General features: G+C 32.5%; 1 protein-coding gene across 2 annotated transcripts; it reads left to right on the plus strand.

The window, feature by feature from the left end:
• Nucleotides 1-1,767: 1,767 nt before the first annotated feature.
• LOC105172404 (Protein phosphatase 2C family protein) lies at nucleotides 1,768-5,842 on the plus strand. 2 transcript variants are annotated; one of them, XM_011093803.3, is made up of 6 exons: nucleotides 1,768-2,040; nucleotides 2,787-3,068; nucleotides 3,292-3,600; nucleotides 5,000-5,117; nucleotides 5,217-5,440; nucleotides 5,586-5,842. In XM_011093803.3, exons 2-6 carry the CDS (start codon nucleotides 2,814-2,816, stop codon nucleotides 5,799-5,801), a joined length of 1,122 nt encoding a protein of 373 aa, XP_011092105.1. In that variant the 5' UTR covers nucleotides 1,768-2,040; nucleotides 2,787-2,813; the 3' UTR covers nucleotides 5,802-5,842. The 2 variants fall into 2 exon arrangements, with proteins under 2 accessions (XP_011092105.1, XP_011092106.1); XM_011093804.3 differs by lacking the exon at nucleotides 1,768-2,040 and adding an exon at nucleotides 2,091-2,497.
• Nucleotides 5,843-10,537: the final 4,695 nt, after the last annotated feature.

Genomic DNA, 10,537 nt, shown 5'->3' on the forward strand with positions numbered 1-10,537 from the left:
TACAAAAATAAAGTTGACCTATGGTTGCATTGTTATACAACTCAAAGAATATTTAACATATGTTTACTACTTATTTTGTTTATGAACATCGTGCCAGCTAAACTTTTTTAATTATGGCTTAATATTCCCTATTATTCCCAACTCATATTACTATTATTTTTATTTGGTAAACTTAATTTAATATAAATCCCGACAAATTACTTATTAAGCAATTAATTACTATAAATAAGCTCTTTTCGACCAAATTAAATAAAAAAACTTATATAATAACATAATTTAAAGTAATTATATCTAATTTGAAAAAAAAATAACATAATTTAAAATAAATACAAAGTAGAAAATAATAATAATAAAATTTGAAAAATTGGACACGTGTTCATTGACAGGTCAAATCAACCTCTTTTCGACTATAAAAAAAATGTCGATAAAATTATAAATATTTCAAAATTTTATCTGTCTAATCTTGTTTAATTTAAATAACAATATACTGTGATCTAAGACTTCAGCTACTCCTATCGACACATGCCACGTAACGTTCTACGACCTAATCTTCTCAATTATTTTATAATCGCGTCATTTGGAGCAAATTATATAGTAAATTCATGATTAGTTAGCACAATGCCATATGAAACTTACCAATAATATATAGTGCCTCAATGATACTCAACCATAATCCCTTTATTTAATTTTTTTCTAAATAATAATGGGAGAGTCAATTATTACAAATTTTGAGATAATATAAATAATTTTTTCCTAATCAAAGCTTCCAAGAAATGATGATAATATTAAAAAAAATTAATAGTCATAGTCTCATGCATGATAATATTAATTATTTTCTAAGATCTTCATAACTTCAATTATATTTTAATAATAATGTTTCTTACGGTAACCAAAGTCTCATTAATTTCGTTCTATCGTTCTTTTTATCGTCTTTATTATTATTTTTAATTAAAATAAAATAATAATAAATACTATTTCAGAGTTCTGAAAAGTCAGATTTTTGTATAGATAATTATAATTGTCAATTTTTTTCGAGTTTAAAAATTATGTGTAGCGCGAAAACTCTTTTAAAATTAAACAATGAGACTCAAATTATTATTAGGAGTAATAAAAATATTAATTTAATCACATTATAACTTTAAATTAGTCTAAGTAGACCTATCAAACCATAGTGATTGCAAAAACTTAATAATTTATGTTTTTATTTTTAATTTTTAATAGAAAATATGTATTTTTAATTTTGTATAGATTTTGGTATAAGATGAGAATATGTTTGGATTAATGTATGAGACTGTGTCATATATTGAATTGCGATGTCAAATTAATATATTTTCAATGAGAATACAATAAATAAATATATTTTTATTTTCATTATTTTTTTACTGAAAATAAACTAAAAAGAGTGTTTTTAATTTACAAATTACGCTTTTCAACTGCTTAATTAATTTTGTTTAAGCCAAAAGTTAAAATCTTATGCTTACCAACTTTTGCAGCTTATTTATTAAACTTTTTCCGCTAACACTCAAATTTCAACTTTTTTTTATTTTTTCTCTTTATTTTTTTTTTATTTTCAAATACTTTCAACTTTCAGCTACACCAAAACTTAGGGCTCGTCTTTTAAATCATATTATTGATTTTCCCATAATGCCCTTGACACATGTGAAAGATGTGGTAAAAGGGTATTATTATAATTTCGACCACTAGAATGAGTGTTATGGTAGAAACTACCGTTGCAAGAAACAGTTGATAAGCCCCTCCAATCCCAAGTACTTTTTACGCGTACACTTTACATATGTGATCTGTCTCTCAGTATCCGTCTTTGTTTTCTTCTCCTCTCACCACATTAAAATCACGTCCAAAGACAGCACCAAAATATGGATTTTGATGCTTACACACCCTCACTCTCTCGATATCTCAGCTCAAACCGTCGGAATCCTGTTATTTTCCGGCGACCCGCGTCATCTTTCCGTCCACTTCTTGGTTTCCCGGGGTGCTGACATCCCACTTTTCGCCAAAAATTTCGAGTTGCTTCTTTTTGAGGTGTCCTCTTTGATCTTTTTTGTGTTGTGGGTTTTGGATTTTGGATCAGAATTTTCTAGTTTCGAGCGTGTGGAAGCTTTTCTTTGTTTGGCTGTGAAGATGGTTGTGAGAAAACATGTTTTCTGTTTGATGTCTCTTTCGTTCACATGTTTCGCTTGTGGTACACTATCTATGAGAGTTCTTGGATTTTTCTTTTTTCTTTCTCTTTGTTTGAGTGAAATCAGATTGTCCATCTGTAATTTGATAATGGTGGTTCCTGGGAATATTATTGTAAAGATCAAAGAAAGGGTTGTACCTTTTTAAAATTCATATTAGATTGTCTTGGCATAGTTGTTTGTGTTAAAAAAGTAATTAAGAATATTCCGGGCCGGTTGTTTTGATGTCTGATAGTTCGATCATCTTCTGACATTTCCGAATCATCAACCACGGTGAATTACTTGTGGTGTTGGAATTCCATGTAAGATTGTGAAGATTCTCTACTTTTCTTCACAGTTAAAAAATGTTTCTTTTTAATCCATTCTAGATTCATCCTTTCTTGTGGGTATTATAATTTTTTTACTCTCGTAGCTTTCTGAGTCAGATCACATCTTCTTCTTCTCAGCTTGGTATTATCCTATTCTGCATGCTCTTCGTGTTCTTATGTACCTGCTCGAGCATATAGGTTGCAAATGAACAAGGATTTGTGCGTGTCATGTGATTTGGAGTGTGATTTGAGTATTTATGAGTAAAGATTTTTGCTTGTGTAGGATACAAACTAGTGGGGGCGGTGAGCTATGGGGCATTTCTCTTCAATGTTCAATGGGCTGGCACGGTCACTTTCGATCAGGAGAACGAAGAATTCGAGGAGCAATTGTGGGAGTTGTGATGGAAGGGAGGCTGTTGAAGCTATGGCGAAGGACGCGAAGAAAAATGACTTGATATTGAGGACCTCTGGCATTGTTAACGCTGAGGGGTCCAAGAATTTGGCTACTGTCTTCTCAAAGAGAGGAGAGAAAGGTGTGAACCAAGATTGCTGCATTGTTTGGGAGGTATGCTTGCATAAGTCTGGATCTCTTTTGCTTAGCATTTTCTATTACTTCTTGTTGGGTTTTCTGATGTTTTTGCATTCAAGGCGCGGCTTTCAGTTTGAGCCTTTCCGCGGCAGAAATAATCGGCGCTTGTATTTCTTCAACTACAGTTAAAAATTAAAATATGGCCTTCATTTTGATCATTTTCTTTGATTGATGTGTTCTTTGATTTTGTGCATCTTAGGAGTTTGGATGCCAAGAAGACATGATATTCTGTGGGATATTTGATGGGCACGGTCCTTGGGGACATTTTGTGGCAAAGAGTGTTAGAGAGTCAATGCCGTCATCTCTTCTCTGCAATTGGCAAGAGACACTCGTTGAAGCTTCGGTTGATCCTGATTTTGATTTGGAATCAGATAAAAAGCTTCACAGATTCAATATATGGAAGCATTCCTATTTGAAGGCCTGTGCTGCCGTTGATCAGGAACTAGAACAGCACCGTAAAATTGATGCATTCCACAGCGGAACCACTGCCTTGACAATTGTTAGGCAGGTAAATAAGGTTTCTTACTCTATCAATTAGAATTAATACAGTCTAATCCTAAGCATGGCAAACCATTCTCCACTTGTTGTAATATTGACTCAGTAAAGGCTATTCAACATATTAGGTAAATGTATTGGTGAAGACTTCCTCATACCGATAGGTTATCAAGGATCATATTCTTTTATTTCAAATAAGGTTTGCTAGTCCTAGGACAGCAATTGATTGTTTCCACAAAGTATTTGACTTTTAAAGAGCATGCGTCTTATTATTCTTACTGGATGCATTTGTGGGTCACTCGGACTTCTTCCTGCTGCATTTCTAGATTATTTTTAACGGTTGAGAACCTGCCGACAGACCTCTAGGTTCATTCTATCCCACCTCCACCCATAAGGAAGCACCAAAAGAAAAAGGCGATGTATGTGATATATTGGATGATTGACACTTGCCTGGTTGCTTGTACATGTAGTTTGATCCTCAATCTACCCAGTTAGTTGCCGAACAAAATATGTGGTGCGAAAAGCAGAACCAGTTTCTTACATCTTTCTCTTTAAACACAAATCACGAAAACATCAGAATTTATCTTTGGAACTTTGGAATCTGAGGTAGTCATATTAATGTTACTTTTCAATAATCTATCCTTTCTCGAATTTACGGACATCAAGGACTTCCCAAAAGTTCATATTTCAAGCACCAATAAGACGTCTAAAGCATGTTGGCAACTTGTATTCTCTGTTTTTAAGTTTGCCTATAGTTCAACAAGGAAACCCGTTGCAGTTTTATATGGTACAATCAACTCCAGAGAAGTTGAAAGGCATGTATATCTTCAGTGGTTGCGAAATGTCTTTATTTGTGTGAGGTGGTCCTAAAAAAGTTGGTCGGTTCATCAGATTCTTTGGTTGTGTACCATTTGAAAAGGGGACCATCTCTGTGAGAAAGATTATCTCTAGTCATTTTATTTCCAGTTCCATGTGCCATTATTTATCCAACTTTTTCTCAAGAATGCTGTAGAATTAACTTGACATTTAGATATTTTGTTCTCATGATGTGAGCATCCTCATTTGTCAAGCTTGAGCAACATCTAGTTTGAAAAATCCTACTGGTTAAGCGAACCTAATTAAGACTCGACTTTAGCAGATTCGCTTCCAAGTCTACATAGATGATGGATGTGGCTGTTGGCTTCTCTGTATACCGTAACCTGGCTTTTAAAATTAAAATGTTCTTCCATGAGATGACGAATGGCAGGAACTGTTTTGTGTGTTCTGTTTTCTTTTCCAGCCTGCTACTTGTCACTCTTATTCAACAGTTCTAATTGTTCTTTCTGGGGTTATTTGCTGATTTCATGAAGTTAAGCAATTGTATTGATATCTCTTTCTTTGTTTTTCCTCCAAAATGTTTGATGTTCTTCCAGGGAGACATTATTTTCTTAGCAAATGTTGGAGACTCACGTGCTGTACTCGGCACCACTTCCGACAGTGGAAACTTGGTAGCGGTGCAGCTCACCATTGACTTCAAGCCCAATCTGCCTCGTTAGTCTCTCTCCGTCTATGTTTCTGTGCATGTTCATCCGTTGGACAATTTTTCTCTTTCTTTGTCAAGCATTGATCGACTTTGTTATATGTGTACAGAGGAGGCCGAGCGGATAATTCAGTGCAACGGGCGAGTCTACTGTCTGCACGATGAGCCGGGGGTTCACAGAGTGTGGCTGCCGCATGAGGAATCTCCCGGACTAGCAATGTCTAGAGCATTCGGGGATTACTGTGTAAAGGATTTCGGACTTATTTCTGTGCCTGAAGTGACACAGAGACATATAACAAGTAAAGACCAATTCGTCGTGCTGGCAACAGACGGGGTATGTATAATCTTCAACTCATCTCGACTTTTGGCCCGAAAACATAGATCAATGCAGACGCTTATCCTATCGCTCAACTTCAATCTCACCAAATAGTCCCACTGCTAAAAATGCTAACAATCTGAAATCCGTTGGTTTTGTGAAGGTTTGGGATGTTATATCGAATCAAGAAGCAGTTCAGATTGTATCGACGACCCCCAACCGGGCCAAGTCCGCCAAGCGGCTGGTGGAGAGCGCGGCTCATGCATGGAAGCGGAAGAGAAAGGGTATAGCTATGGATGATATATCAGCAATTGTACTGTTTTTTCATTCACCTTCTTCATGCGACCAAATCAATCTCTGTTCATCTACATTGAAGTGACAATGTTAGTGAGATGAATGAATGAATGCTTCTGATGATCAGCTATTCTTTCCTTCTCCCTCTCTCTGTTGTGTGTGTGTGTGTGTCTCTCTATATATAACTTCGTGTGTATATAAATATATATATAACAATGTACATAAGTTAGTCTCGATTACATATGTTTTTTCATTCAATTATTTATTGGGATAGTTAAACTTCCGTCCCCTTAAAAGGTGCAATTTTATAAAGAGATTCAATAAAAAAGAAAATTAATATAATAATGTACATTTAAATAAAAAAAATACATGGGGTCATATTACTCATCATAATATTACTTTGACAACCCTTCTAACTTTTGACAATTACAAAAACATCCCTAAGTCATTTTTATCCTTGAAAAATTATTTTAAAGGTTGATCCAGTCAACATGAGTAGTTTTGAATTTTAAGGCTATTAGAGGTAATTTCTGTAATTTTTCAAAAAGTAGGGGTGGTTTGTATAGAAAAACAATAATTAAGGAGTATAAATATAATTATTCTAAAAATCTATGTATAATTATATTAAATTTTATGAAGAGACAATGCAACTATACTTATATTAAATAGGGTAGAAGATGCAAAAACAAAATGCAATCTGTCTCAGGCCTACCTGAAATGTTCCATCAAGAGTCGTATGGATTCTAAATTCTAGAAAAGCAAATTACATTTAATATGATTTAATTCTTTCTACGTACTCTCTAGAAACTACACATGCACACATATATTAATTGCAAATCTCATCATATCTTTAAATCCACTTTTCATTGCTATTTTTTGTTTCTTTTTTCAAGAAAGATGTTTTAGAAGATAGTTATTATATGTCAAAGACCATAAAGACCATTAGTCATTATCATATAGTTTAGGGTTAAATACAGTTATTATTTCTAAAATATCCATCCTACGATTAATTATTTTCTAAAGTATTAAAACTTTCAAAAATTTTCTAAACTTTACTTTTTAAATTTAAAAAATTCATTTTACCCTTACAAAAATGGCTTGTGAAAATTTTAAAATACCAAAATCATCATTTTTCTAATTTTAATTTTACTTGTTCATCAAGCTCTTTTTATTTTATAATCCTAAAGTAATCGTGGATCTTTTTGTTTTAGTTTTATTTTATCTGTCAAATCAAATTAAAAAATAAATTTATACATGCATAAAGTTACCTCATTTATATAATTATCATATATATATATGTTTTAATTCTATATTTTTTTATTAGTTCATCAGCCTTTTTGATTTTATTAATTATATATTTGTTTAAGTAAATATATATATATATATATAAATGTATAAAGTTATTTTTAATTTAGTTTTACAAGCAAATGAAACAAAAATAAAATGAGTTCCAAGCACTTTAGGATTACATAAACATAAAAAAAAATACTTGATGAACAAGTGAAACTTCGACAAAGGGTGATTTTGGTATTTTCTTGACAAAGGGTGATTTTTGGCATTTCCTAATTATAGTTTCACTTATTCATCAAGTTCTTTTTAGTTTCATATTCCTAAAATAATTGGAGCTCAATTTATTTTAGTTTCACTTGACTGCAAAATCAAAATTAAAAATAAATTTGTAGATGCATATGTATATATATTTATATATTTACTTAAACAAATATACAATTAATAAAACACAAAAGGGTTGATGAACTAGTAAAAAATATAGAATTGATATACTTATATATATGATAATATATATATATGTGGTAATTTTATGCATGTATAAATTTATTTATAACTTAGTTTGACAAACAAGTAAAACTAAAATAAAATGAGCCACAAGTACTTTAAAATTACCAAATAAAAAGAGCTCGACAACCAAGTGAAACTAGAATTAGACAAATCGTAGCATTTAAAAAATCCCTTCAATTTTCTTATAAAGCAACTTTTGTAAGGGTAAAATGGACTTTTCAAACTTAAAAAGTAAAAGTCAGGGGAGTTTTTGAAGGTTTCAATACTTTAGAGGGGTAATTGATGTGGGATGGATACTTCAGGGGTGGTAACTGTATTTAATCCTATAATTTATGTCCGTGAAACAAGACATTCTCTTTACGGCTATGAATTGCATGACCAAGTCTTTATATAATTATTTGATGTATAATTTTAATGATTTTTTGCCAATAAGACATAGTTTAATTAACGAAATTAAAGCTAAATGACTTTAAAGTTGTTGGATATCAACCAGATAGAAGAAAAACCAAATGCCAGAACCTATCAACTACTACAGCGGATCAATAATATTATAGAATACAACAACAAAAGAATAAAATGCAGAAATATTTTTTCAGATCGAAAAATTAACAGAGAACAAAATATCTCAAAGAAAATGGCTTAGATAGCCAATCATGCTTGCTGAAAAATACCCAAAGCCACAAAGACTCAAGACCAAAAAGGAGCACTAGGGTTTTCGCAAAGAACTTGTTATTGAGAGAGATGAAGAAGGAATCAAGATTTCAGGCTTGCTCTTATTCTCCTGAAGGAGACTGAGGATATTTATAGAGGTAGAACATTGATTGCCGGAGGGGATAACCAAGAGAGAAGACGATGCTGGAGAAAACCAAGACCAGAGGGAATGAGAGAGAAGAGAACGAGGAGGTGCTGGAAAAAATAAGGTTAGGGTTTTGATTGAGTGAGAGAGAGAGGCACCAGATTTAAAGCGGTGGAAAATGGATCGGACATTTGGGGGGGTAAGAGACATAGACTGGGCTTTAGTGATGGGCCAATCATCCAAGTGATAGATGAAGGAGGCTTGGGCTTGGGCTATAAGAGCAAACGGGTCACAAGATATTTACAAACTCCACCTTGGACCATAGGCCCAAGAAGGACCAAGTCCAAGATGCCGGATACAAAGCATCATCACTGCCTAACTGTTGGTTCCATGAAGAGATCCTGCGAAAAGAAACAAAAGTAATTTTGGATTTAAATGTCACTTCAAGTTCAGTATGCAAGGACAGTTTCTAAATTTTTCCATAGGAAGACACTTAGACCCTATATCAGCAAAATTTTCTTCAGAGTTGATCTTTTCCAGATTAATGATTTCTTTCCCAAAAATGTCCCTTATAAAATGATATCTAACATCAATATGCTTAGTTTTATCATGGAATACAGGATTTTTACATAGTTATATACCAGATTGACTGTCAAACTGTATAGTGACTTTTTGTTTTAGAAAATCAATTTCTTTTAACAAACTTTCAAGCCAACTGTATAGTGACTTTTTGTTTTAGAAAATCAATTTCTTTTAACAAACTTTCAAGCCACAAAGTTTCGTTAAAAGCTTCAGTGGTGGCAATGTATTCAGTTTCTAATGTAGATAGGGCTACAATATGTTGAAGTTTTGATTTTCAACTAATACATGCTCCACATAAAGTAAACACATATGATGTAGTAGACTTACTACTATCCCTATCATTAGCGTAATTAGAATCCATATATCTAATTAGGTTAGCACCTTCAGAATACTTAGAAAATCTTATGTCAGTATTAATAGAACCATTTAGATATCTTAGTAGCCACTTAAGAGCTTCCCAATGATGGAGGCCAGTATTAGACATGTATCTGCTAAGGCAACTAATAGAGTAAGCAATATCTAGTCAAGTGCAGACCATGAGATACATAACAAAACCAATTATATTTGAGTAAGGAACCTTTCCATCTGTTCTTTTCCAAATTTAGTTTTAGGGCATTGATCCTTACTTAGCTGGAAATGAGCAGCTAGAGGAACATATGTGGGCTTTGATTCAGACATAGAAAACTTCTTTAAAATTTTTTGAACATACGATTTTTGTTTTATAAAGATCGTCGAGTCTTTCTTATTTCAATTAATGATCATACCCAATATTTTCTTAGCATCACCCAAATCTTTCATTCAAATTTTCTACGTAGACTTTCTTATAAATCTGTAGTTAATTTAAGACTAGGACTAGCAATCAATATGTCATCAACATATAAAAGAAGAAATACAGGGATATCATGATCATATTTGAAATACAGACAGTCATCATAAGCACTTCTTTCAAAATTCACAGAATGCATAGATAAGTCAAACTTTTTAGGCCATTGCCTAGGAAATTGTTTTAAACCATAAAGAGATTTTTTCAGCAGGCAAACATGGTCGAATTGTTGTTTATTAACAAAACCAATGGGTTGCTTCACATAAATTTATTCTTCTAAATCTCCATGCAGAAAAGCAGTTTTAACATTCATTTGTTTTAGTTCCCAATCAAAATGAGAAGTAAGAGCAAGTATAATCCTAAAAATAGTGTATTTCACAATAGGTGAAAAGATTTTAGTATAATCAATTCCTTCTTTTCGAGTGAAACCTTTTGCTACAAGCCTAGCTTTAAACTTGTTGAAATGATTTTCTTGTTTTATTTTAAAAGTCCATTTATAGTCAATGATAGAACAATTGCTAGGTTGAGGTACAAAAATCCAGTTTTATTATCCTATAAGGATTTCATTTCTTCATCCATGGCATTTAACCATTGTTTTGAATTTTTAGAATTTAAAGCCTCTTCAACAGAACTTGGTTCATAATTTTCAGTACTAAGTGCCATTTGGAAATCTCTATACCTAGAGGAATCCTAGGTACTCGTCTGCTTCTATCCCTAGCCAATCGATAATTTTCTAAATTATTTTCAGGATCATAATTTTCACTATTTTGACCAGTGTTTTGCTGATTTTCAGTATTTTGATGATTTTCTTCCTCGATTACTT

The sequence above is a fragment of the Sesamum indicum genome, linkage group LG10 (genome assembly GCF_026168435.1).
Source record: "Sesamum indicum cultivar Baizhima isolate 11 linkage group LG10, ASM2616843v1, whole genome shotgun sequence".
NCBI classification, from domain to species: domain Eukaryota; kingdom Viridiplantae; phylum Streptophyta; class Magnoliopsida; order Lamiales; family Pedaliaceae; genus Sesamum; species Sesamum indicum.

Excerpts from the sequence above, each read along its gene's own strand:
- LOC105172404 (XM_011093803.3), top strand. The coding sequence starts at position 2,814 with ATGGGGCATTTCTCTTCAATGTTCAATGGGCTGGCACGGTCACTTTCG. Across the intron at positions 3,069-3,291 it reads ATTGCTGCATTGTTTGGGAG|GAGTTTGGATGCCAAGAAGA; the intron begins GTATGCTTGCAT and ends TGTGCATCTTAG. Across the intron at positions 3,601-4,999 it reads CCTTGACAATTGTTAGGCAG|GGAGACATTATTTTCTTAGC; the intron begins GTAAATAAGGTT and ends ATGTTCTTCCAG.